Below are 27,609 nucleotides of genomic sequence, written 5' to 3'. Positions count from 1 at the left end.
GAGCCGAGCACCCTGTTGGCTCTCTGGGGGCCGAGCTCTGAGCAGGCCTGGCAGGGCCTCCCCCACCTGCCCTCGGCAGCAGGGCTCACCTGCTGGAATAGCCCAAGGCGGGCTCCTCGCTGTCAGGCAGCACCACCAGCAGCTTCCAGAACACCTGCTCCCTGTGCCCGGGGTAATGCTCGGCAACGAGGGCCGGCAGGTCCAGAGGAGTCCACACGGCTTCACTGGAAAGGAGACCCCGGGTCACACGCAAGTCCGCCAGCCGTCCTCAGCCAGCTCAACGGCCCTTTTACCCTGAACGAACCTGAGCAACTGCTGGTAGAAATACTGAACCTTCATTTGGTGGATCGTCCTGTGTCTCATCCACCGTAACCTAAGGAAGAACAAGAAGCCTCAGGCTCCGTGTCCGTGGGCAGGAGACGTGGCCCGGCCCAGGGAGTGCCCGCAGGGAGAGGGGCCACGCTCACCTGCCTTCTCTGAGAGAGGGAAGGGGAGAAGCCCAAGCCTAGGGCCACCACCGAGGACAGCAGCAGGAGGGAGGTCACGGCTTGGACAGAGGTCAGCCCCGGGGGCAGCGCTTGTGGAAACGACCAGGTCTGCCCAAGCTCTCTCCTCTGAAGCCTCTGCTATCCTGCGAGGCGATTACCGAGGCAGGGAGTTCTATCTACAGCGCGTTCCGTTTCTCGTGGGGGGAGGAGAACTCCCACCAGTGAAAACATTTTTACCCACAATGTTGATTCTCCAATTACTTCAATATAGGAACAAAGCAAGCAAAGCCACCAGAAATAAAGCCAGAAGCTAACCGTCTAAAATTCTTTCCTCCTCTGCCCCTGGAAATCCAATTCGCCTGGCTCAAAACATTCTGGCCCAAGTTCTTGTGTACTGACCACTGCAAGTAGAATCCACGACCCCAGTACCCTGGCCCTAAGAGCTCCGTGTGACGACTGGCAAAGATCCAGAGGCTGGAACCATGGGCCTGAGCCTGGATTTCCTCATTTTCCCCATTTCTTTATACCAAGACTTCTTGGGAAAAGCCGATAGGTGAACGGATAATTCAAAATCTCTATGTGTGCCTATACATGTAAACTAGCAAATGCATCCTGAATAAGAGGAGGAGACTGAGCACAATCTTCCCCAATGATCTCAGTCACAGGACCACCATAGGCAGGGAGATTATGAGACCCCCCCCACCCCACCCCGCCCCCCAGACTGACTGCTGGAAGATAAAAAAGCCTTGGGCCCACCGAGGAGGCTGCCCACACATGAATCACTGATCCAAGAAACCCCGCTCTACTCAATGACATTTTGATCATGGAACACGAGAATACCCAAGATTTGCCCAGGAGACCTTTGGAAGGGGGCTCGCTCTCCTAGCTGCTGCGGACTTTTCACGCAAACACGGCAAAGCCCCCGAGGTGAGCTCTGGCGCCCACCACTCTACTGTGCCGAGCCCAACAACCCACTCGGGGAAGCCTCAGTGGGAGAAGATTGCCTCGAAGGAACGACACCCCGTCAGGACAGGACGCACCTTGGATAGCGGCCTCTGGGGATGGGCCGCCCTCGGAAATCTACGCCGTGTTCTCTACAGCCCTGCATGCTCGTCTTCCTGAACCAAAACCTTATCGTTGAGACCCAAGTTAGCCTCAAATCACGGAATCCTACCATATTCAAGGAACACAAAACTCGCCGAACTCGGCCCGTCACTTAGCACCGACCACAGGTCCATAGTGCTAGTGCTGGAGACAGAGACAGGCAACCAGACCCCGGCAGTCAGGAACTTAATTCTACCAGGAAAGGCGCTGTGACCACCAATGAGGGAACACGAAGTAAATGTGGGAAGGCACGAGGAGCAGGAACAACCACAGACAAAACCTGAAGGGGGCGCTGGAGCCCAAGGGGGGGAAGGAAGGCAAAGCGTGACCAGCATGGAGGAGACACAGGCAGCAGAAAGAGAGGAGGGTGAGCTGGCGATGTTTGGAGAGGGAAGGAGAGCAGGTGGAGCAGCCCGTGATGCCCTGGAAACCCTGGGTAGAGTCCGTTTGGAAGACAGCTGGGCAACACTGGATGAGAAAAGCCCAGGCCAGTAGGTTTGCCCTCGATCCACGCGGCCAGAGGGAGGACCCCGAGAAGACGGGAGGAGGCTGTGGAAATACAAAAGGAAGCCGGCGCTCTCCTCTCACTCCATCTGATTCCCTAGTTAGAGCATCGAACCTTTTGGTGAATCTCTCACCATCCGACTGTGCCTTCCATATGCAGTGACCAGGGCACCTAAAGGTACCGACGCATTTTGTTTGAAAACTGAAAAGAGCCACACACTTGGGTGGGGGAGGAGAGAAGCACCATCACCAAAAGAACAGCTGCTCAAAGCGGAGTCGAGTCTGAATGCCAGCAAGGACTCTTCAGGGCAGCTGAGGGAAGAGGCCCAGAGAATATGTTCCCCTGCTCTTACCTGGTGCAAGAGACCCCCAGTTTGCCTGCGTGCCCCAGATTCAGGACTCCCTTGGCCAGGTTCTCTTTAGCAATTGGACACTCGGCACTAGGGGATAAGGCCTGCAGTCTGTTGCTCAGATCCACACAACAGGGAGCTGCAGGGAATGCTCTCATCTGTCTCTTCAGCTTTTTCCGGGCAGCCACAGCGTCCCTCCACCTTAAAAACAAACACAGCCATGTCTGGTGACCAGGTTGGCAAGTCTGGAAAAAAGGAATCGGAGCACATCAGGACCGCTCAACAGAGGCTGAGAAGGCAGGCCCCGAGGACACGGAAGGGCTCTTTTGGGAAACAAAGGCAGCACACGCTCACATCCTTCCACACGCTGACTGTCTCTGCAGTCACTGTACCAGGGCTTCCTCCGTTCTCCCAGATGCAGTGGAAGAAGGCCAATCTCCACCTCTGGGAGCACAGTCGCTCCCAGCCCACTCACCAACTACTCCCGGTGGCTCAGTGACTGCTAAGAAGATGTGCCCTCCCCACCTGCTAGCAGGGCAAAAGAGGAAGCCGTACTTCGGCAATCAATGTCCTAGGAATACGGCAACTAGCAGGCCTGGCTAGAAAAGCTCTCCTGACAACAAAAGCCATTTCGATGTTACCCAAGCGCCACTTCTGACAAAGGATACGACAGCCTGTGCTAAAGCAGAGCAAACGTGGCGAGTATGAATGTCAAGCTAAACGGAGCGCAAGCATGATGCAGAACGCGGAAATGCTAAAGGCCTTTCCAGTACGATCTGCAGTCGAGCCAAGACACTCACTCTTTCTCACGGTTAACTCGAAATAATCCCAGAAATGCTAGTAATGCAACAGCAATCGAACACGCCAGAGAAACTGAGGGACTAAAGGTGAGGAAAGTGAAATGATCTCTTCTGACACACATGGAGGTTACTTAGAGAACCCCAAAGATTTGACGTTAGTCAAAACAATGGCTAAGTCCAATAATGGACCAGGACATAAACCAAGCCACCTCAAATCGCCAAAAAAAGTCTATTACTGTCGAAATCCAACAGGAACTTCAAAAAGAGAGTGCAAGAGGCCACCTGCACAAAAACAGCCAGAGCAGCCTCTCGGCTCTAGCCGGGGTCTGCTAACTGAGCAGGGGCCCACCCACCCCCTCCCAGGCATGGAGGAACAAAGGATGGGGTGTCCATTCACAGAAATAGACAGGATTCAGAGAAACCTGGAAAGACCCTGAACAGTTACAGAGGAAAAGGACTGCCACCGATTCCCAAGGACCACACGAGGCACGTTCCTCACCTCCTCACCAAGAGGGTAGAAAAAGTCGGGGGGTGAAAAGCAAGGCCCTTCTGGGCCCCGAGGAGGGCCACGTGCCCACTTACCGCTGCAAGCATTTACAGAAACACTGGAGTTCCTGCAGGGTCTCCCTGGCACTCTGGAAAATCTCCTCCTCTAAGAACAAGTCCATGAGATGATCCCAGACGTCTTCAGAACAACGGGCCACACAGGCCCTCCTCTCAGTTTCCACAGCGCGCCTAGAGGACAAAGGCAGAGACACCTCAAGCCCTGAGAAGGCACTGGCCCAAGCCTCCTTGGCAGGACAATCATCCTTCCAGAGTCCCACAACACTGACTGATGTCAAGTAGAATACAAACCCCAAAGGCCCTTCCACTGGAAACCATCAGAGTTCTGTTTTTTACGAGAAATGCCAAATTGTGGCAACTCCAGTGAAAAGGAGTGGTTATAGCCCCTTAGTTATAGGGCTCTCCAGCCCCAAGGAGCCCGAGCAAACATGAAACTCTTCAGAGAAGAGCAGAGGGAGGGAGAGCACTTACTGTGTGCTTTTGACCAGCACGCTCTCCCTGGACCCTCATGGCAATCCAAAGGTTAGCACGGGTGCTAACTGAGGGACAGAGGGGAGATGACTCGCTCAGACTCACCTAACTAGTGACTGTCTAAGACTGGATCCAAATCCAGCTCTTCCTGACTCTCTGGGCCACCAGAGGCCTCAAGAGCAAAGTGATTTCTTCTTCATTAATCACCCTGGCTTGGGAGCAGTAGAGGGGACTGTTCCACCTGGCCCAGAGGCAGAAGGGATCGATCCAGCTCCTCCAGTGGGATCATGGGGAAGCCAGGGCTACAGTCCGCCAGACACTAAAGGTGGGACCCGCCTGGGGTCCGCCACAGGCTTCTCGGTCCTCCTAAGTCCAGGCGAGCATTTGTTCCCTCCTACTGCACTTGCTCCTTGGAAAGTTAAGAGGCCACATTTGCTCATGCTAAGGGGTCAATCTTCCCACAAAAATCAGCCCTCTGTTTCTGCTGCTTCCCATGAAGGGTCCTCACCTGGGCCAGGAGCAGCCGTCCCCAATCTCCCCAGGTTGCAAAGTGCTTCCCTTCAAGTCTCTCCTGTGATCCTCACCACACCATGGGAAGTCGGGACTATTAGAACCCCCATTTCAGACATGAGGAACATAGGGTTCAGGGTCGCTCCAAGCCTCCTCCCTGGCCCCTCAGCTAGGAAGTGTCAGAGAGGGGATTCAAAGGCAGAACTCCAACCCCAGGGACTGCCTGGGATCTAACCCTGTTTCCTCCCTTCCCATGAATCACATAAATATCTGCCCAGCTTGAGCTTGTAGGCTCCAAGAAGACAACAAGCTCACTGCCTACACTGGCGCATACAGGAGACCAAATGGAGCATAAACAGCCACAGCCATGACTCACTAGAGCCAAAGTCTCATCTGGGAAGTGGAAGATGCAGACTCTCAGATTCTGGGCCTTGGAACTTCTAGTGTGAAGATATTTATTACCGCAGGAGGAAAACCCAGAAGTCCCTGACAGTCTGGGGCTCTCAGCCTCCCCAGGTCCCCCAAGTCCCACTGTGACCTCACTTAAAAAGAATCCGGGGGGCAGCTGGGTAGCTCAGTGCCTTGAGAGCCAGGCCTAGAGACAAGAGGTCCTGGGTTCCAATCTGGCCTCAGACACTTCCCAGCTGTGTGACCTTGGGCATGTAAACCTTAAAATTTCTTAGACGTATAAATGTTGGAAATTTCACCATTGGGAAATTTCATACTTGGAAAATTTCTTATTGATAGTCTATTGGAATGTGAACCCCATTGGCATGGGAGGTTCCTCCTCCTCCCTTCTTAAGATTACTTTAGGACAGAAACGTTTTGCTGAACAATGGAAAGGGCTTTGACCTATGCTTAAGCATAGAACAGGAAGTTCTTTGAGTCATGATTGATTTTAGAATTGATACAATAGAGATACTTGGAATGACAGAACCAGGTCTTGGAAATTACAATCTCCACCCTACTCAGTCCTAACAGGATTTAGGAAGGGCTGCAACATAGATCAAAATTTAATTATTCCAATATCCACCCCACTCAGTCCTAACAGGATTTAGGAAGGGCTGCAGCAAAGGATCAAGATTTAATTATTTGAGAATATGACCTTCAACAGACATGTGCAAAGCCACAGACCTCTGGGCGGTCCTGGGTTAAGCTAGAGCCACCATTGGCACAGGGAAGACATGGACAGTGATTGGTAGATGTGAGAACTGAGGGGAGGGAACTTGGATGGTTTCCTTAAAGAGAGAGGGGTCTGAGGACTGAGGGGGGGTGGTTGGAGAGGTTTTTGCTCTGAGAGGTGGTGCTTTGAGAAGTTTGCTCTGAAGGAAGCTGGAGGTGGAGGCCCCTGAGACTGTTTCTTCATTTTGGTCACGTGAGTGATAGGGACTGATCTCTTTTCTTTGCCTCAGCTATCTAAGGGCTTGGGCCTTTTGGCCCAGCCTAAACAGAAGGGGTATTTAAGCCCTATTCCCTTCTCTCCCCTTTCTTTCTCTCTCTCTCTCTCTCTCTCCCTCTCTCTATCTCTAATACCTTTCTTCCTCCTGTTTGTAATTAAACTCCATAAAAGGTTGACTGCTGACTTGAGTTTTCATTTAGGAATTACATAGCTGAATTCCTTGGCAACCTTAAATTAATATATATCAGTCTTTTAAAGTGATTTCCTTGTCACAGGCAAGTCACTTAACCCCCATTGCCTAGCCCTAACCACTCTTCTGCCTTGGAACCAATACACAGTATGGGAAGGTAAGGGTTTAAAAAAAAAAAGAATCCAAATACTATTTCTTCCTCAAATTCAAATGAAAATAGCTTTCATTCAAAAGTTTGTTTTTCATTGATGCTGGGATCTCAGCTCCCTCCCCCTCGGTGCTTCCCAGCTCAAGAAAGGCATTTCCCTCCTGGCTGTGTGCACACCAACAAGTCCACTCATTGTGTAAAACAAGGAGTGGCCTACTGTGCGGCCCTCCCATTCAGGATGACCTTCCCTGACTGACCGGCCGGAGGTAGAGATGCCAATGGAGCAGCTGTACTCTGAGAAGGAGAGGTAGGAAGGGAGGAAGTGGATAGAGAAATGCCATCAGCCCTGGCTTGGCTAAGTCATCCAGCTTCTGGCCACTCAAAGCCTCTTTGCTGCCCCGCAGTTGGGCACCTGCATGCCCAGGTATCACAGTCCAACCAGCTATCCCAAGTCTGGACTCCCAAAGGCAATGGACAAGGCCCTGGTTCCAGGGCATTTCAATGACCGCCTTCCCTCCCCAGCGTTCTCCCCAAGGGCATTCCCTCGGGCCTGGTCACACTGACCCCTAAGTGGATGCTCGGCCAGAACCCTCCCTTGGCCCAGCTGTGGCTCAGGGAGAACCGCCCCAAAGGCCAAGGACTTCAGGAGAGAATCCCAGAGCTGGGGGAGTTCAGGGCCCCACCCCCTCATGGAACAATGGAAGACCACAGGCCAAGGTTATAGGCCCTGAGCCCAGGTGCTCAGACTCCAAAGTTAGAGAGGGTTCTCCCCAGGGCTGCTGAAGAGACCTGGCCTTTGTTGCATCGAGGCAATGATTGCTCTCAGCAATTACAAGTAAAGGAAACCTGGGTCTTGCCAAGAACTGCCCAAGCTGCCCATTCCAGGCCTCACTTACTTCAACTCTCGGGATGAGGTTTCCCGTACACATTCAGCCACCACGAGATCCATCAGTTCAACTGCCAGTGCCTGGCTCAGCTGGGCCAAGAGGCGCTCTCGCTCCTGCTTCCGTCTAGGAGAGGGAAAAGGAAACCAGAGGGCATCAAATGTGCCCAGAGCCCCTCAAGGACCAAGTCTTGTTCCCAGGGTGACAGAAGGGGGCCCTGATGCCATCCACTGAGGGAAGTCTGCTGTCAGGGAGGCCCTAATGCTCAGGAGATACCTTCGTTCTTCAGCTCTTCTCTGCTCTTCCTTAATTCTTTCTCTTTCTTTATTCAGCTCTTCAGCAGCAGCCTGCCTCAAAAGGTCTCTTGTGGCGGTAGCCAACAGCTCCTCTGCGATTATCTTGGACATGCTAGACAAAGGCAAACGTGTCAGGGCATCTGGGCCTCAACCTGACCCAGAGCCCAAGAGGTGGGAGCCTGGATGGGCCTCTACCCGTCACCTGGCTCTCCCTCAGCCAGGCCCACCTGTGTACAGAGCCAGCACAAGCCCAGGGACTTGGGGACAGGCAAGCCCCAAGGGGGCTTGCCAGGAAGGGAGCTCACAAGAAATGGGGACGGCAGTTCAGACTCTTCTAGCACAAGGACAGAAATAACTAGGACCACAAAGTAAGCGTACCTGCGGGCTACAGCCACATAGGCAGCTCCGGCCTGGCTGATTTCTTGGCAACAGTTTCTGAGGACATCCTGGACGAGGCCATTGACAACTTCCACAATGTCCTTGAACAAAGAAGGAGCCACTGAAGAAATGGCCCCCTTTCTTCAAATTCAGCTATGGGACTTGCGGCTCAAAAGGCATCAAGACCGCTTTTCGGCACCAGAGTCCTCCCCCTGGCATCTGGAGGCTCTCCTCCTACCTCGACCCCCCTGAGCATGCTCTCTGACCCAGGGGCCCTGGTCTTGCCATGAGACCACGCCGTCTCCCATCTCTGAACCAGCCTATCCCCCTGCCCCTCCCTGCTGCCTCCTGGCTTCCTGCAGGCCTCAGCTCAAAGGCCACCTTCTATAGGAAGTCCCTACCTATGACATGTCCCCTGCAAGCCTTCCTGACTGAGGTCTCTTCTACCTTCCCCATTTATCTCATGTGTCCCGAATTACTGACATGGCGTCTCTGGAGTCTCTCCCATTAGAACAGAAGACCCTGGAGGCCAGGCGCTGGGTTTTCTGCCCCTCTTAGTACTCCCAGGGCCATAACCCTGTGATGAGTTGGGGCCAGGAATCAAGAGCTGGGACACGCATGAGTGATGCCAGCTCTCGGGGGGCAGGAAGGACAAGTCACTTAACGTGTCTGGGGGTTGTCAGCCTTTAAGTGGGAGCCAAGGACCAGATGGCACCTCTACGGCTACAGAGCTGTAGGGCCTCCACTTAAGAGAAGGCTAACTGGGACCCAGACCCACCTGAGCTTCCTGACCCCAAACTACAACCTGCCAAGGAGGAGAGACTGTGTGGTCCTCTTTCTATACCTTGTCAGTGTAGCCAGGCCGAGGCTTGGGAGGCGGCAGCTCGGGCTGCCCAATGGGCTGAAAGAGAGACGATGAGGCGGCCAATGGCGGCGCAGGCGCAGGAGCCACAAGGACTGGCGGTGGCCCTGTGGTCTGGCTTGACAGCGGCTGAGCCAGGGGCATAAGCAGGGGCTGTGGTGGGACACGCAGCACTGGTGCCTCTGTCCCAGGGCTGGCTTCTTCCACAGCCTTCCCCCCTCCTGAGGAAGTGAAAGGGAAACAGAGACATAGGCATGAGGCAGCAGAGGATCTGTATGGGGGACCAGCCCAAATGCTCCTTTAGAAGACAGATTCAGGCTGTAGAGACCAGCAGAACCTAGAAATACCCATTTCACAAATAAGCAGGATCATGTTCAGTCCCCCACGAATGGCATCCATGCATAGAACCAGGCTTCCAGCATTCACAAGCTTCCTGAGGTTAGCCCAAAGGGGAAATGCTCCCACAGGCAGCATGGAGCAGTGGGAAGGGCAAGGAATCTTCCGGTTCAAATCTCAGCTCTGCACCTGACTGCCAGTCCCTAACTTTCCTGGGACTCAGTTTCCTCATCTGTAAAAGGAGCTTCACCTCACTAGATGACCTCTCCAGCAATGAACCTATGACCCAAAGATGCCCTTTTTCACTCACCTCCAGCCTCCAAACTGAGCTTCTGTGCACCCAGGGCAGGCTCAGGGCCCAGGCTCTCGCCCACATATTTGTTCTGCATGTTGAAGCTGCACACTGGGATGTGACGAGGGATGGGGGGCAACGGGCCTCCATTCACCACTTCTCCAACCGAGACCGTCCTCTTCTCAGTGATAAAAGTGCACTTCTTTGCCTTGGACAAACCCTCGGGTTCCAAAAAGGCTGAACGATTGAGCTCAACGCAGCTGCCCCAAAACAAACACGCAGGGAATCAAACCCCATGAAAGGGAGAAATCCCACTTTCCCAACACAGATGGGCAAGAGCGTGCTCCCACACTGAAAACCACAGGGCCTGTCCCTGCATTCCCTCTGGACTTGTGAGCATGGAACCTCAGCGGCACAGGCAAATCCTCTCTGAAAAGGAGAGGAAGATGCATCATCAAGCTGACTGCGTGGGGCGCAATGCTCCTGAGCCTTTGTTCAGTGGCATCAACAAAGGACAAATGGGTTCGAGAAAGGGTTATTTTGAGTGGAGTAACTGATCCAAAATTAGAAAAGGAAAAGAAATTGGAAGCAATGGGCTTTCATAGGACTGTTCAGCCTGGGCCACGTTCCTAGTCAGTCGGCTTGGGCTCTCCCCTAGACCCATCAAGGGTGCAAGGACCTGCTCAGGTCATTCTTTCGAACCACGGACACCACAAACCCTCTAGAACCTGCCGAGGAGACTATCTTCAAAAGCAGGTTCGGCCGAAAAAGGCAGCTCCAGGAGCCTCTGCCTCTCTGCAGTGAGGCTGGTCTTGCTTGGAGTCTGTCACCCCAGCCCCGACCCTACTGACAAGGCATCTGAAAAATCAAGACACTCTCCTGGCCACCACGAGGCATCAGTCACCAATCAAGAGAGGGGGCATTCCCTGCTCCGGCTCTGGCGACAGCAGGCTCTGCAGTCACAGGAGCTCACAGCCAGTGACGAGGGCTCCTGGGAAGAGCACCGCTAAGAAGAGGACGGGCTCAAGAAAGACCAGAGAACTCTGGAGGGCTCTTACCCATCGGACACACTGAGGCCATAGTAACTCAAAAAATCGGTAGCTTCCTCGGCATCTCTAAACCACAGCATGTGCACCAGGTTATCCAAGGGGAAGCTGGTTGATCTCTGAGTGCTCACTGTGTAGGCCACATTGAGAGCCCGCAACGCATCTTTGCGAATCTGAAAGAAAAATGACGCCCATGAGAGAAACTGCAAGGATTAAGCACCTAGTAGTGGCTGCCCAACAGCTAGGAAATGAATGTCGCAGAGCCAGGAATAAGCATGTCACGGTGACCATCTAATAGCCATGGGTGCACTGGGACAGCCCCAAAGCTAAGGTTACTGCTCCGTGGGCTCTGCTTTACTAAGTGAAGGGAGGCGTCTATTTCCCCAATGACAAAGAAAAGATGTCCCAGTTCCTGCCAATGGCACAAGCCACTGGCTCAGGGATGCACCCTTTTGAGTTCATCTTTGTGCACATGAACAAGTCTCACAACAGAGAGAAAGCTGCCCCGGGACAAATGGCCTTTTTTGCTGAAAAGCATGAAACAGAGGACTCCCTCCTTCCTAAAAGACCAGGGAATTACCAAATAGGGGTCAATGGAGGGCACTTTCTGCTTTGGAAAAGCAGAAAAAAACAACTAATGTTGCCCTTCTCGATCCCCTCAAATAAAGTTCTCTCCCAACAATCTACATTTCCCAGGAGGGCTGGGTAATCAGAAAATCAAGAATCAATAACTTAATCCAAGGTGGCCAAATGATCATGTTATAACCATACAAGGTAACTGTGTGATTTGTGGAAAGAATAAATAGTCCCAAGCAAAAGTCCGTCTGTAAACAGATTATGAAAGTCGTTCCAGGCTAGTCCCGGAGGTATAATTTGCTGTGTGCGGTCATATTAATCCTAAGTGAGCTACTCTATGTTAGTACTAAGTATGTGAATCTATTTATTCACATACTCGGACCAATTCCTGTAAAAAGTTTGAGATCAGAAGGTCACCCAGAGATCACAGAGACCAAAAAGGCCCAAAATGGTCTTGTGAGGGTTGGGGACAAACACGGAACAGAAAAGTGTCCATTTTGCAATTGAGGATCTTGGCTGTAAACCGGGAAATCTGCAGACCTCTGGCCTCTATGATTTTTTTCTGCTCACAATAAAGCCAGATCTTTGCCCAGAAGGGTTTTTCCAGTCACCTTTCTTCCAGGTGGCGCCCCAGATGGTACTGGGACCTAGACTCTGGTCACAGGAGCCTCCAGAAAGGCCTGGATCCCTCCCCATCTTTGATTTCTTTCTGGGATCAGGTAAGCCTCCACTCCTGTGGTTCTTCCTTTCTCTCATGGGCCCTTTACTGTAATATGGTCTAGCTCATGCTTGTCCTGGCTTTAGAGGTCCAGGTATTGATCTTTCTCTTTGTGAAGACCTAGGTATTTTGGTGTGTCCACATAGGTAATATCAAAGGTTCTGAGACAAGTGTTCTGTTTATCCCTCCTACACAAGAGGGTTACCCCTCAGGGAAGACTATCTGACAGGGACTCACTTGCTCAGCCAGTCCTGTCAGTGTTTGTTCACAAATTGGACTGCTCTAAGAGAAGTTTTTACGATTCTCAATTGATTTCTAAGAGTATGTTACATTGGTTACATATGCTTCTACATAAAGGGACAGTTAGGATTCCCATGAGTCATAACCTGTATCACCAGCACTGAAGCTGCTATTTCCTTTTTCTGTTTATATGCTAGAGAAATTCTTAGCTTAGTTTCCCAGGTTGTAAATTTATAAGAGATAGCTGATGAGGTTATTTTTCCTCTTACAATACTCAAAACAGAAAGTGAGTTTAGCTCTATTCCATCTGACAGTGTCTGAAGTAAATTTCTTTCTCTCTCCTGTGTTGTTCTCTTGACATCACCTGGAGGCCACATACCACGGAGTAATTGAGATATAGACCACCCTCTGGAAAAGGGAGCAATGGAGTCAAGAATATCATGAGACCAGGAGGGCAGGATGATCTTCCCTGCAATACTCCCTGGACTGCCCCCTGGATGGCCCAGGCAAAATAGAAAACCACAATTGGCTCCTGGGACGTCATGTGTTAGTGGGTGGAGATTAGACTGGATAAACTGAGGCAGGTGGAGAGCTCAGGGGCTCTGGACTTCCGAGTTTCCTATGTTGGCATGGCAGGGGGCCCAAAGTGGCAGCCAGCCCAAAATGGCAGCCACAGATTAGAAAAGCTAAATACCTCTCTCCTATTTTTCTGTCTTCTTCCTACTACTTTTGATTTAATAAAATTATTCATCTATAGCCAGTCTCATAAATTTTAAATTCTTACATTATACACCCAAATGCTTCACTGTAATGGATTTAAGCTCACCCTTTTTTCAGTATTCTGATTAGTGAATCTGCCCAGGCTCTCTTTACATTCACCTGGAAAGAGACTCAATACACCTGGACAAGACTTCCTCCCGGCTAAGTGTTAAGTCCAACTCTCTTCTCTCAAATCCTGCCACAAGACCTACCTGCCACTTCCTTTGAAGGCTCTACTCTTGTCTTGATGATTTATTCAGCATTCACTTGGCATTACAATTGCATGAAAGAGCTCATAAAGTCTCTAAATCCAAAGTCCAGTGGTGTCTCCCTCAAGATGAGTATTTAGACTTTCTTCTGGCAGAGAACTCCAGACACGTATCACCAAGGCATGCCCAAACCATACAGAGGTCAGAAAACCCAAAGACTAAGAAGCTGCGACAGGCCATCTTAGGCTCTATGGGCTAATATCAGTGGATTCCATCATTTGGCGAGACTCTTATCCATGAACTACCTCAACTAAAGACTGTTTCTGGACCTTGGCTTTGCAGCCTGAACACTGACAGTCAGAGACTCTCAAGAAGTCTCTCCTCTCAGCACCTGCTGAGGCTCCTGGACTACAAGAAGTCTTTCTTCCTCTTTGACCACAGGTAGAAGGGTGGGCATTGAAGCTACATATCCCAGTACCTCAGTCCATCCCTTCACCCTAATACCTATTATTCCTGCTAGCCAGAAGCTGTTGCCTCTGGAATAACTCCATGCCTTTGGGCCATGGCAGCTTCTGCTCTCCTGGTGGATAAGGCTTATAATCTGGTTCCAGGCTCTCAACTCACTGTGCTGTGCCCTCATGAAGGGGAAGCTTTATTGCTGAGACACCATACCCAGGCTATCTCCAACCAGAGACTCACTAGGCAAAGAAAATGTTCCCATTAGTAGGTGTTCTGTCCTTAATCCTGCCTCACTCCTCCCAGAGCTTCCTTTATATGACTGTAACCTTGCTGTTGATATGGCTGAGAAACCCTGATACCTCACTGATGTCCCTCTTCCTTTCTGAGGGATGGTACACTGGTGTTGCAGTGGTCTCTGGTTCAGGCCTCATCTGGTCTGCTTCCCTAATTTCTCACCTCAGTGCCCAAGAATTCAACTTCACTGCCCTCCGTGAATTTTAAAATTACTCCACCCTACTCAGACCATACTTTAGAAGATCTGATTTAGCTATTTCATGATTAGTGACAATGGAGATACTTGGTCTAACAAAATCAAGTCTTGGGAACTCTACATTTCTCCACCCTACTTAGTTTAACAAGGTCAGGAATGCCTGCACCATACTCAAAAGATTTAATTATCTAAGAAGATGGCCCTCAACAGACATGTGCAGAAACAGCAGACAGACCCTTGAGCTGTCCTAAGTCAAGCTAAGCTAACATTGGTACAGATGAGACACAGGAAAGTGATGTAAAACTGTCTATATAGGGCACATCACTTCCTCTCTTGGTCTCTTTCCCCGGAGAGGCGGCTCTGGCTGCAGCATGCTAAGCGTTCTGAGATCTTGGCGTGGTGGCAGCTATTTGTCTGGGTTTTGAGTTAATTCAGGTTCAGGCATCTTGGCTGAGCCCTCTTGGAGTTTGGGCTGATTCCTTCCTCCTTCACACTCCCAATCCTTACTTTCAAGATCCCCTAATCTACCCGCCCAGCACAAGCCAGGAAGGAGAAAATCCTACACCTTTTCCTTCTCACTTCTTCTTAATTTCTTTCCACTATATTAATAAAATCACCATAAAATTTCAGACCCACGTGGGTATTTTTATTTTATTATTTGGGATATCCACGGTGACCAATAATTAATATAATTTAGGTCACAACGCTAAAATTATCCTTTACACCTCACTTAGGCCTGTTGATTGTCTGAAAGTAAAACAGTATAAACATCTATACTGATTCTAAGTATGCTCTTGGGATTTGCCATGCCACTGGCACGCATCCTCTATAAAGATTATAGTTAATGCTGTCTTTTTCTGTGATCAGTTTGAGACTATCCAACGCCCTAGTTCTCTCTCACTCATTAACTGCTCAGCCCCTACTGGGGACACTGATTCAGTGTCTCTTCTCAACAAGAACTGACTAACACTGCCCTCAATGGCCTTGCTTTTCTACTCCCCCTCACACTTCTTTTGATGAAGGAAGGACATTCCACCTTCCTCTCAAGAATAAAGGAGATGACTCCCAGATCTGCCATGAGAAAGAGGATGAGTCCTGGAAAACAAAATTTAACGCAAAGCAGATATCATGGGTATGAAGCAAGTACTACAGAAGCCTCTTCTTCCCAAGAGATTTTACCATCAAACTTGTCTTTCAATTCACAAAAAAGGGAATTCTATTACAGGGAATGGTGGATGCAATTAAATGGGTTAGGTTGCTCCTGGTATTTCCTCCATTGCCACTCATATATGTTCTTCTGGCCACATGAGTCAATTCTAAAACCAATATGCCTTTAGGAAGGCTGCACTTAGTGGTCATCCTTTAGCTTACACCCTATTTGAGCATCTCCAAATTGATGCAATTAACACAGGGCCAGGGAAGTCCCTAAGTACTCTCCTTCATTTCGAACTTCAGCTCTCTCAGTTTTTGCTTCCAGATCATTAACAAAGTAAGACCTGACACATCACAACACAACAGTGAGAGCAATCACTCCACTCCCAGAATGGGGTCTGGGTCTAGGTGCATGGTTACGCCACCACCACAAATCTTAGAATGGTGAGCCCACTGCCCTGGCATAGTGGCACAGTGGTGAGGATTTGTTACAACATTCTTTCTTGAAAAGGACACAGTGAGGTCTAAAGTCAAGAGACAGATGACAGAACTTTGAAATGAAGGAGAGTACTTAGGGACTTCCCTGGCCCTGTGTGTCTACAGCCGGGATTATAGCAACAGTGGCAGGCCTTCTCTTTTACAGTGCTCTAATGTGCTCTTCTCACTGTGTCAGTCTCATCTCTCCTGGCATCAGGGATGCCTCGAGTGGCACGAAGACCATGCCAAAGAAAAGCAGGTTTAATTGCTGTTGAAAACTCTAGTTCTGACCTCTCACTTAACCGATGGCACGAGGAGCAGAATGCATTCTGGGATAGCATCCCACATAGACCAAATCCCATCCAATTCAATACACGCCCCCCAATCTCGAGTCACACAAAAGCCTGTTCTTGTGGACTTTGCTAAACTAGAGCAGCCATGCTAATCTCATTAGTCTATGATCTCTCCCCTTTTACTAGTCCTTCTGTTAGTGTCGAACACCACAGCTTACATGGATGGATATGTTCCCCATGCATCAGCATCCTGCTTTGGCCCCCTAACCAACTGGAGGCGTGCAGGTTATCCCAAACTTTCTGGAAGGTCAGGATGTCTTCGCTCCCATGTGAAAAAACAAGGAAGCCATGAGAGCCATAACTACCACAACTGTAGCCAGGAATGGATAACCCAAAGCTCAATTATCAGAAAACCCAACCTGGAGAGACAAGTTCCATTGGGCAACATGGCTGCTGGGTAGGCCATCAAATACAATGCCTCCACCTAGACCCTCGGTTTCTCTCTCCTGTTAACCTTAATGAAAGGATCGCTTCTTTGAACTTCAAGCAGGAAGTGCCTCAAAAAGTTCACCTCTGCATTCACTCCCTTTTTGATTGCACAGTACACTATTTTGGACCCAACCTAGACTTTTCCAAGCCCAAGGACACTGACTTTCTCTTAACAAATCAGACAAGGAAAGCCAGAACCGAACCTATTCCAGTTTCCACTTGGTTTAGTGGCAAACCCCAGAGATTCAAATGGCATCTTCATGGATGACTGAATGTGATCACACGCTTTAATATACCCCACATGGCTCGTGATCAGCCCTTTTTACACGCCAGGGGTGAACTGTGGGGGCACAGTGGCTCTGCTCCAACTTGGGCCCCTCTTCTTCATAGTCAGAAGACTCTCAGTGGCTGAGCATCACAACCGTAGCTATCCATGGGGGCTACTCACCCCTGGTCAGGCTTTCGGCCTCGGTACAAAGGCTTAGAGCACTCTCCAGCTAACTGGTAAGGTAGACAGTCTGTGGAAGTGGTTACTGAATACCGCCTGTCTGTGTTTTCAACCACCCTAACACTATGAGCAAACATGTTCTTTGGAATGTAGCATTATACTGGCATAGGAGGCTTAGAGGAAAATACGGTGGCCAGCTCTTCCCCCTTCAGGAGGTTTAGAACCCCGATTTTCCCAGCAGTAGGCACACATTTCTTCATGCACGAACTCTGTCAGAAACCTGTCTGTTGGCCCAATTTACCTCAAGGTCTTTGACATGCTCCCAGCACTATCGAACATCTGAAAATTGAGACAAACCGCTGGCACAAGTTATTCTCCACCCTAACTAGATCCTATCCTGCCCACCATCAAGACCAATCCAGCACCCCAACTCTCATCACCGCGGCCTGCTTCGTCTCCTTATCCAGCATCTCCTCCATCTTTGCTGTTTGCTTGATAAGTCTGCAGACAGCCCACAAGAAGTCCCACCATGAGTAGCATGCAGTGCTCCTTCTCATGGCCTGCATTACGGTATTTCTGCACGCACAGCAAACTGGCCTAAACAATATCCAACGCCCCCTTGTCCTTTCCTTGACAACTACCCCATAAACGGGGACACCCAAAGGCTTTCTTGACAAATGTTTTAAGGAAGGCAAGAACCCCACAGTTGCTACTCTCCTCCTCAAAAGGCTGCCAGCCAACTTCAAACCTTTACCAATCAAATTAGTCCTATTCCTCTCTGTCCCAATACTGACACCGCAGACATTCACACTGTTATTCCTAATCTGAAGATTTCAAACTCAAATGATCTACAAGGCCCTCGACGGTGACACTGCCACTCTTGGGGGGTTCAAAACTCAGTACTTTTGATTGTAACTTTCCCCTTGGTGGAGGCATAAATACCCCCTCCACTTCTGTGTTGCCCATAGAAGAATGCCGCCCTCTAGAGAAATCGGTGCTGTGGTTATTCTGCGACTGAGCCAATCCTCGAGAATCAGAGGAGGGGCTGAAGGGAGGAACTGTAATCAGAAAAGGAGGAATCAATGCCTAGAGCGAGATCGCTGTCATGGGGGAACTTACAAGATATAGCCGTGTGATCTGTGGGACGAACAGAGCCCTGGCCGAAGTCTGAGCATATAACCGGACAGAGAACACAGTCCCAGGTTAGCATCTGTGTTCGAATTTTCAGTGGGGGTGTGTTTTCACATTGATCCTAAGTGCATCACTAGATTGTCCTAAGTGTGTGAATCTATTTTACAGCACACACTATAGCCAACTGTGAAGATGGGATTAACTCTCCCCTGCCCATTTTTAGATTTAATCACCCAAAGTGTAAACACCCCACTTATCCTTAAGTATGGGAGGTCTGTGACCCACAGTGCTATAGTGGGTGACAAATCAAAAATGACTCTCCCTCTGTCTGTCTCTGTCTCCCCCCCCCCCGTCTCTCTCTCTCTGTCTCTCTCTCTCCCTCCCTCTCTCTCTCTCCCCCCCTCTCTCTCTGTCTCTCCCTCCCTCCCTCTCTCGCTCTCTCCCTCTCTCTCTCTGTCTCTCTCTCCCACCCCACCCCCCTCTCTCTCCCTCCCTCTCTCTCTCTGTCTCTCCCTCCCTCTCTCTGTATCTGTCTCTCCCCCCCTCTCTCTGTCTCTGTCTCTCCCTCCCTCTCTCTGTCTCTGTCTCTCTCTCTCTGTCTCTCTCCCCCCCCTCCCTCCCTCCCTCCCTCCCTCTCTCTGTCTCTCTGTCTCTGTCTCTCTCTCTGTCTCTGTCTCTCTCTCCCCCCCCCGAATGGAAAATGGGGGTCCTGCAGACCTCTGGCCTCCAAGATTTTTTCTGCTTCCCATAAAGTCAGCTCTTTGCCCAGAAGGATTTCCCAGTCTGTTTTCTTTTGGGGTTTCACAGCTAAAGTCTGACTTACAGATTCTAAACCCAAGAGAGTCTGGGAGCTGAGATTTTAAAAAGAAAGTGCTGCCCACTCGATGGAAAACTCCCATCATTCCTCGACAAGTGCAGAGTCAGCCAGCCTCAAAACAAAGCACTGCATGAGCACCCTAGGGCCTGAGTCCACAAGAAACCTGGCAGATCATTCTGCAAGAACATCAAACTCCACTAGAAATCTGTGCCCTGATTAATAAGCACCAATAAGAACCTCTAATGCTTCCATGGTGCCTGGCCACAGCAGGCCCAGGGCTAAGCACTCTAAAGAGATTATCTCATTGGTTCTTGCCACGATCCTGGCTAAGTACTGTCATAATCCCCATTTTATAGATGAGAAAATGGAGGCAAGTGGAAGTGGAAGTGAAGAAGTGACCTGCCCAGGGTCATACAGAGAAGCCATGGCGTCTGGGGCCAGATTCTAATCTCAGGCCCAGCACTACTCTACCCCCTGCACTGCCAATGGCCTAAAAGCTGCTAGCTGACCACATCCAAGGAGCACTGTGGTTCCATTTACTTTGCTAAGTGTTTCCTGATCATGCTTTAATCTGGTTTGGCGGCAGAACCTACTCCCTCTGGTCTGGCCCCACGCCTTCACCTCACAGACGGGGAAGCCGAGGCCCAGAGCGCAGCTTCTCCGAGAGCTGCCTCGGCTTCCAGCCGATCCCTGGCTGCCCTTCAGCCCCACTGGCACGGCTCTAAGCCCGCTACCCACCTGGTTGAAGTAGCAGTGCAAGAGGCAAGCATTCAGGTAGGAGGCTGCCCGGACAAGCTTGAAGAACCGTACAAAGTTGTTGCTGTTAAGGGCTGCGAAGGCCTGGACCGCAAACTTCACCTCTGGAGAGTTCCGGACCTTGGGCTGGAACTGCTGCACCTCCCTGGGGACGCAAGCACAAAATGACTCCCAGAGAACGCAAGAGAAATGGACTCGCCCCAGGGACACCCGGTTAAAGCGCATTGCTTAGGCCAGGCCCAGCCAAGGACAGAGGCATCCAGGCCAGCGGCCACGTGGTGCTGGGAGTGACGTAAGACACGTGACATCGGCTTGGATGAGCGAAAGAAAGAGGAAAAGGAGGGCTCAAGGCTGGGGGGGGCTACAAAGAGAACACTCAGACAGTCCCTGCTGGCCAGGAGCTCTGGCTGCCTTCAGGGAGGAGAGAACACCAAGGGAGTTTCCAGGGCCTTCTCCCTTCCTGCCATTTCCCCCGCCATGGTGAGCCACTGGACAAGGCCAAGGGCCGTTCCCCAGGTCCTGGGGCCTCCGAGAGGAGCTGGGGTCACTGCCTCTTGTGCCTCCTTCAGGGACCAGGCTGGGCCCATTTCGATTTTCTCTGGCTTCAGCACCTTGCCCAGAGCCCGGCACCCAGGGGGAACTGCACGTGTGCTTACTGGCAGACTAACACTCATGTTGGGCGCTTTCCAAACCAGTCTGGCCACAAATACAAGCCTCCAACACACAAAACTGAACACTTCAATAAGGGGGGCGAGGAGCAGCGAGGCTGCTCAGTAGAGTGCCGGACCCAGAGGTGGGATTTCTGGGTCCTGAGTTCCAATCTGGCCTCAAATACTTCATCGCTATATGACCTCTGCCAAGTAACTTGACCTCACTGCCTAACTGTTACCACTCTTTCTTCTGCCCTGCAATAAATACTTAGTGCTGACTCCGAGACGGAAGGGAAGGGGCTAAAGAAAAAGCAGTAAGAGGAGAGGGCCCTCGTGCCCACAGGCTGACTGGGTTCTGTCCTGCATCTGCACCCCCAGAGGAGATCCTGGGTTCAAACCTGGCCTCAGACCCTTCCCAGCTGTGTGACCCTGGGCAAGTCACACAACCCCCATCTCCAAGCTCTGACCGCTCTTCTGCCTTAGAACCAATACACAGCACTGATTCTAAAAAAGAAACCTGCAGCCCAGAAGCTTAGTCGTTAAGCTTCATCAGGGACCAACCGTCCTACGAGAGCTGGTAAGGGAAGGGGAGAGAAGAGCCAAAAGCTGACCCTGCTGACGACACGCTAACTTTGGGGTGGGCTCGTGTCCCTAGGACAGACTTCCTGCTCAACCCTCCAAACTTCTGACCCTCAGCCTGAGCCCGTCTGGGCTCTCCTTGTGCTGACGCCTCCGATGTGAACCTCGGCCGCCATCAGCACCCCACCCCCACCCAGATGCCCACCCCGGGCTCAGCTGCCCTGATCAGCCCATGCAAGTGGTTGTTGCTGCCGGCTGAGGTTTGAATTCAGCTCAACGGTCAAACTGGGTCCAGAAGGCCCAGGGCTGCGAGCCTGGCTGGGCAGGTGGCTCGGCCTCTCTGGGCTTCAGCGGCTGGACTAGATGAGCTGTGTGGGATGTCCAAAGGCTGCTGCTCCACCTCTCCCCCGACACAGAGACACGGTCTGGAGGCCACGATCCCCCTCCAGAGGCCGACGTCTCTTTGGGGTCCTCTGGAGGCCGCTGGGGCCCTGCTCCCCCCGCCCCCTCCTCCGCCCCCGCCCCCCCAGCCGAGCCCTTGCCTCAGGATGTCGCCCTTGTTGAGGTTGAGCAGGACGTTGTAGCCTCGAAATTCCGCTTCGCTGGCGCAGAGGATGCCCTTGTTGGCCAGGTCCTGGTACATCTCTTTGAGGCTCTGGAGACACTTGGTCATGTTCTCGTTATTGATCTTGGCATCAAAGGAGGACATGGGCTCTTCACACAGGGCGTGCGCACAGTGGATGTGGAAGCGGGTGCACTTCTCGATCAGCGACACGGTCAGCGGGTCACAGAGGTGCTGCTGGGTGATGTCCTGGCCAACGGGGGCGGGGCGGGCGAGCAGAGGCACGTGGTGAGAACAGTGGCCTGGCCGGGCGTCCTCCCGCTGCTACAGGCCACCCACGGGAACAAGCCGGACAGATGGACAGACAGACCCCACGAGGGAGGGAAGGGCCTCCCCGTCAGCCTTCCCTTTCCCCATCGGGAACAAGGCCTCCAGCGGCTGCCCCCCACAGCGGGGAGGCGCCCGGGAAAGCGCTGCGCCTCACGGCCACAGGGACAGCCGGGACCTACCTTCCTTATTCCGCGGGTCCTGTTCCACACAAAGTCATACCAGTCTCGCGAGCTGCCTGCCCCCTGGTCCATGATCTGAGTGACGAGGTAGTCCATGGTCATGCTGAGCACCCCCGAGGGACGCAGCTCATGGGGCAGGGGCTCTTCCTGGTCAGCGGAGGAGCGGCTGTACTCCTTTATCGCGGCCGCGTGGCAAACCTGAGGAGAGGCAGGGGTGCCAGAGCGTCTGCCCTTAGCCCGTGCCGACCTGACGTTGGCTCGTCCTGGAAGGCCTGTGCCCTCGAGGGCTGACTAAATGGAGGCCACTGCTGCCCTACCCAAAGCTAGAGAGGAGGAGACTGAGGGCCCGAGTGCCAGGACCATGAGGTGAGCTCAGCCCCCAACCTGGCCAAGTTACTTCTACGAGGTGCCAAGAACAGGGTTTAGACCAAGTCAAAGCAACGCTCTGAAAGGGACAAACTGATTTATTCATTTATTAATGAAAACTGGGTTAGGTGGGAGGCTAAAATGGAACTGATCCAACCCAGGGAAAAGCAGCCCCCCCCAGTCTTATCCCCGACACACCCCCATCCTCGGCAAAAGGCTCCTCGCTTCAGGCCCCTCTGAACACCCCCAACCCCCAAACTCGAGAGGTCAATGACACACGGCGGCGGCAGCCACCAGCAAGATTATCAGCTGTGCGTCAGGACAAAGATCTCCCAGCTGCTGCCGGGGGCGAAGTCCGGCAACCCTGACCTCAAGCCAAAAGAGCCCACCACCACCGCCGTGCACAGGGCACTCGCCAGCAGGCCCGCACAGTGGCTGCCAGCCCGGCCTTCTCACAGCCACGTCAGCACAGAGACCAGAGAGTTCTCTTCGGCTCACCGCGGTGCTCCATCTGACTTGGCTGAACCCAGAATGACTTGGGCAGGGGGCTGTCTAGGGGGCTTTCCTAGTGGGAGAGCTTGCAGTGGGTCCGGCCCGGCCCAGCCCAGTCCAGCCCAGCCCAGTCCAGCCCAGCCCAGCCCGGCCCGGCCCAGCCCGGCCCGGCCCGGCCCAGCCCGGCCCGGCCCGGCCCAGTCCAGCCCAGGCCGGCCCAACCCGGCCCAGCCCGGCCCAACCCGGCCCAGCCCGGCCCAGCCCAGTCCAGTCCAGTCTAGCCCAGTCCAGCCCAGTCCAGCCCAGTCTAGCCCGGTCCGGTCCAGCCCGGCCCAGCCCGGCCCAGCCCAACCCGGCACGGCCCGGCCCAGCCCGGCCCAGGCCGACTGTTCAGCGGCTGACCCCCCGGCTTGTCTTCCCATGAGGCTTCCCTCCAAGGACTGGATCATGGACCAGGCCCTCAACGTGGTCGTTAGCATTTCATGGGGAGCCGCGGGGGCACTCGAGCTGTATCTCTGTCCATCCAGCCTCCTTGTCCCTACGTGACTGACCTGCCTCCTGCAGCTTCAGGCCCCACTAAGCAGCTTTCCCTTCCGCTGAGCCCCTGCAGCTCGGGCTCTCCTTATCCCCAAGACTTGTGGCCCCAAGTACACCCCGCCACCAGAACGCCAAGGCTGGCAGCAGGGAGCAGACAGACACTGCAATGGGCTCAGGACCCGCGAGGAAGAAGCAAGCAGGCTGGATTACCCAGGGAACTGGGCAGGCCGTCCAGGGACAGGCAGCTTCCTCCGCACCCCCCCAAACCATAGCCTGTCTTCGGGTAATGCCAGTTATAGCTGCCCGTCACGGCATGCCGAGTGTGAGCAGCTCACAGCCAGAGAGGGCAGCAGAGGCTCTTGGGGGAGACCAGAAGAATGCTTCCCCGGAGCCCACACGCCCTGGGCAAACGCCATGGGAAGAGCTGCAGTCGAGCACCTCAGGATGGCAGGCCTGGGGATGTTTTCTGTTCGCAGCACAGCCACTCCAACGAGTAGCAGGCCGAGCCCAAGAGGGACCCTCAGAGCGGTGGGGAGACAAGTGGGCCCGGCCAGTGATGGCAGGGGTTCCCCGGCACTCCTGCCTTACCTGATCCGTCCCGGGGACCACCTCGAAAGAGCTCAGCTGATTCCTGGTCTCTCGCATGTACCGTTCTTTCTCAGGGCACATATCCGGGCAGGTCCCGACAAAGGCTTTCGCCTTATCCAGATCCGTCCTTTTGACACGAGCTGAACGTCAACAAGAAGGAATCAGTGCCGGCCTCGAAGAACCCAAGACCAAACAGAAACAGCCCCCGCGCCCAAGGGCCCTGCTGACCACAGACACAACGGGGGGCTGGCCAAGCGTTCCCTGATACGGATGATAAAGGAGACACTATGAGCCACTAAGGAAGCTGCTCTCGGGCCCGGGCAACAGAGAAGTGTTTGGGGAGACGATCAGAATTCCAGCACAGTGACAAGCACCCTGGGACTCCACGGCCTCCCTCCTGAGGGCATCAGTGCCTCGAAATGAATATGACCGCCTGGGCAATGCCAGGAAAAATGTCAGCCCCCAACCACAAACAGCTTTCTTCTTGGGGGAAGAAGAGAAGTGACTATGCAGGGATTTGGTGCCTGCTACATTCCAAGAGCTTTACAATGCCACTTCGCGTGATCCCCACAGAAACCCCGCAAGATGGAGGCTAAAGGTATGTCCACTTTACAGCTGAGGAAACTGAGCCAGGGAGAGGCTAAGTGACCAGGCCGGGGTCACACGGCTGGGAAGTGTCTGAAGCTGAATTTGAACTTGGGCCAACCTGAGTTGAGGCCCAGGGCTCAGGGCCCAGCAGTCCAAGTATGGGCCAGGCCTCTTCCCCAAAGCTGGCTTGTGGCAAACCTCCATCAGGGGGCAGCTATGAGGAGGTTTCCCTTTAAGAGCAGCTCATCAGTACGGGGGATGCCTCCCTCTCCTTCAGGGGGCCCAGCAGCCCCCTACTTTTGGAACATCAAATGCCTTTCGGATGCTCTCTGGCCTCTAAAAAGGAAAAAATCCATAATATCCGTCTGACTCACGCCTGCTGAAAGGCCTCCAGCCAAGGACCCCCCGCTCAGGGCCAGGCACACCAAGACAAGAACCCAAGAGGCACCCAAGCTGAAATGCTCTCCTTTCTATCAGTCTGGGCAATTCCAGGGAAAACTCCTGGGTGAGGCCAGAGCTTCTCAGTCCTAGTTCACTCTCATCAAGAGACGTGCTGCTAGAAGGCTCTAAGAAAACGAACCATGTCAGGACCAGAGATGGAAGATCCTGGGTTCAAATTGGCCTCAGACACTGCCTAGCTGGGTGACCCTGGACAAATCACTTAACTCCTATTGCCTAGCCCTGACCGCTTGTCTGCCCTGGAACCAATGCACAATACTGATTCTAAGAGGAAAGAGAAAGGAAAAGGGGAGGAAAAGGGGAGGGGGAGGAAGAGGAGCCACAACTCCTACAGGAGGAGTCAGTCTTTCCCAAGAAAGATCGAGAAACACTGGAAGATCCCAGGGACTAAGAGAAGGGGCCAAGCCAAGTGTGCGGCGCCCCACTGGTGCCCCCGATCCACAGCTCACCTTGCCGCATGATTTTGTCCCTCTGGTCAAGGAGGCGGTATTTCTCCTCGGATGTCTCAGCCACTGTACCCATCAGGGTGCCGAGGGTGGTCACGGCCAGGCCCAGGGTGTCTGAGCTCTGGGCCTCGGGCCCAGCCTCAAAGGGCTCCCCTTCAAACTGAAGAGACTTGGCAAGGCTGGATTTCTTAACCGGAGAACTAGGAAAAAGAACAGTATGCGTGGCTGGGTCACAGCCGCACCTTTGGCGAGAAGATCATCAGAGGCCTAACCACAGGTGACCGACTCGTGGGGCCTGCTCTGTTCCTGCCACGCAGACGGCTCCATGCTGCCTATCACCTCCTCTAAATCCTCCCAGTGGCCTCCCTTTAGGCCCCAGGAGCTTGTGAACACGCAGGCTAGCCCTCGTCAGTCCCGTTCTCTCAACGACGCTCCAAGTTTTGGCTCCTTTCCTGGGATGGCACTCTTTCTTCCCTGTCCAAAAAGGCATGCTCGGAGGCCTCCTGGGGCATGGCAGAGGCCCTTGGGCCATTTGGCAAGGGCTCCTGGGAGCCTGTCCACAGCCCAGCCCAGAGCCCGGAGTGGGCCGAACTGCCAAGCAGCTCCCTATTTTCCCAGCTTCCTCTAAGCTTGACAGGGAGGGCTTAAGCAGAGGCTACAGTCTTCAAGGTTGGGGCTGGGGCTGCTTTGCAGGAGGGAGGGTTCAGGGCTCCCATTTCATCATCACTGGTAGCTGTGGGCAGACAAGCTTCCCCCAAATGGATGAGAATCTGGTGCAGGGGGAGTGAGCAGACAAAGAAGAATTCACAACTCGGCAGCACCTGGAAAATGGTTCTGAAAGGTTCAGGAGCTCAGGTCCCCTGGAACCAAGGTTGGACACTGAGTCAACTCTAATAGGCTTTTTTGTTTTCTCATTTTAACTCCTTATCTTCTGTCTTAGAATCAATTCTGAGGCAGAAGAGCTGTAAGGGCTAGGCAGGGGGGCTAAGTGACTTGTCCAGGGTCACACAGCTAGGAAGAGACTGAGGTTGGAAGAGTCTGAGACTTGAACCCAGGTCCCCATAAACTCTAGGCTCAGTATTCCATCCACTGGGCCATGTAGCTGCCCCAATTCCACCAGCCCGTAGGATTTCAGGACTGGCCTTGGAAAGGCCCCGTTTTATAGGAAGGAAACAACACCCGCACAAACGACTAAGTACCCAAGGATTTCCCTGACTTCTTCTAAGCTCAAAGACGGGCCCAAGCCTTCCCTATGTGATCACAAACAGGTCCTCAGGAATGCTCACAGGCTGAGGGCAGCTGGGCCTACCTCTTGCTCAGAAGGCTGCTGCTGGCCGCAGCTCTCAAAAGAGGTTTACGCAGTGGTGAGTGCTGGAAAGGAGGGTCTTCAGAGCTCTGAATGGCTTCCCCATCATTTGAATTTTTCTCGTTTGGGGAAAAGTCCTTTTTGCTGGGACCTGAGGAAAAGCAGCTCAGATGAAGAATTTCTAAAGCCGAGGGATCCCCCAGAATCAAGCATTTTCATTAGGAACAAATCAATGCTTGGCCACGAGAACAGGGCCTGAAAATTCTAGAAGAGGCCAAAGGCTGGCCCGGGCACTCAGCTCCTTGGGCTGGGCACAATGGGAGCCGCCCTCTAGGTCACCCTCCACCCATTACCAGCAACAAAGGGTAGGCAGCACAGGGCAACCACCCCCCACCAGCATCAAATCGAGAAGAAAAGGGCAGAAGTTACTCACTTATCTTTTTTTTGTGCCAAAAGATGAGGACATCTTTATGTAAACTTTTGCCTTTCTTCCGAGCTAGGGAGGCCGACACCTGAAAAGAAATTCCAGTCAAAATGAGGAGGAGGAGAAGGCAAAGGCAACAGTGCCCATGACAGCCAGGAACTGAGCTGAAAAGGAACCATGGAAGCAAGCCAAGAGGATGGGATTCTGGGACCAAATGGCCCAACTTAAAGCTGGTCATGTTGCAGGGAATATGCTGCTGGTCTGAGAAGCAAAGGAGATCCCCCAAAAAGCTGGAGTACAGGGCTGTGCTGGACGTGACGCCTGGCCATGGGGCAGCACACTGGGAGCTAAGAGAGTAGAAGAAATGATGCACGTGCGCACGCGCGCACACACACACACACACACACACACACACACACACACGAAGAGTCTGCATACAAAAGAAAGCTGGAAGAACCCAAGGAGAG

General features: G+C 52.7%; 1 protein-coding gene across 2 annotated transcripts in view; it reads right to left on the bottom strand.

Moving 5' to 3' along the window:
* MCM3AP (minichromosome maintenance complex component 3 associated protein) overlaps positions 1-27,609 on the bottom strand; it is a 49,136-nt gene that overhangs the window by 8,745 nt on the left and 12,782 nt on the right. For both annotated transcript variants that reach the window (XM_056820167.1, XM_056820166.1), the window contains 17 exons: positions 27,152-27,230; positions 26,722-26,869; positions 25,416-25,612; positions 23,920-24,059; positions 21,937-22,134; positions 21,408-21,676; positions 19,619-19,781; positions 10,635-10,795; positions 9,595-9,836; positions 8,931-9,169; positions 8,087-8,187; positions 7,689-7,820; positions 7,425-7,538; positions 3,829-3,981; positions 2,450-2,647; positions 305-373; positions 90-224 (listed from right to left, as the gene is read on the bottom strand). In XM_056820167.1, the coding sequence (XP_056676145.1) occupies positions 90-224; positions 305-373; positions 2,450-2,647; positions 3,829-3,981; positions 7,425-7,538; positions 7,689-7,820; positions 8,087-8,187; positions 8,931-9,169; positions 9,595-9,836; positions 10,635-10,795; positions 19,619-19,781; positions 21,408-21,676; positions 21,937-22,134; positions 23,920-24,059; positions 25,416-25,612; positions 26,722-26,869; positions 27,152-27,230 (2,738 nt within the window). The remainder of the gene's footprint in view (positions 1-89; positions 225-304; positions 374-2,449; positions 2,648-3,828; positions 3,982-7,424; positions 7,539-7,688; positions 7,821-8,086; positions 8,188-8,930; positions 9,170-9,594; positions 9,837-10,634; positions 10,796-19,618; positions 19,782-21,407; positions 21,677-21,936; positions 22,135-23,919; positions 24,060-25,415; positions 25,613-26,721; positions 26,870-27,151; positions 27,231-27,609) is intronic.

This window comes from Monodelphis domestica, chromosome 2 (assembly GCF_027887165.1).
Source record: "Monodelphis domestica isolate mMonDom1 chromosome 2, mMonDom1.pri, whole genome shotgun sequence".
NCBI lineage: Eukaryota > Metazoa > Chordata > Mammalia > Didelphimorphia > Didelphidae > Monodelphis > Monodelphis domestica.
The sequence above is the reverse complement of the archived record's forward strand: the minus strand, read 5'-3'. Positions and strand labels throughout refer to the sequence as shown.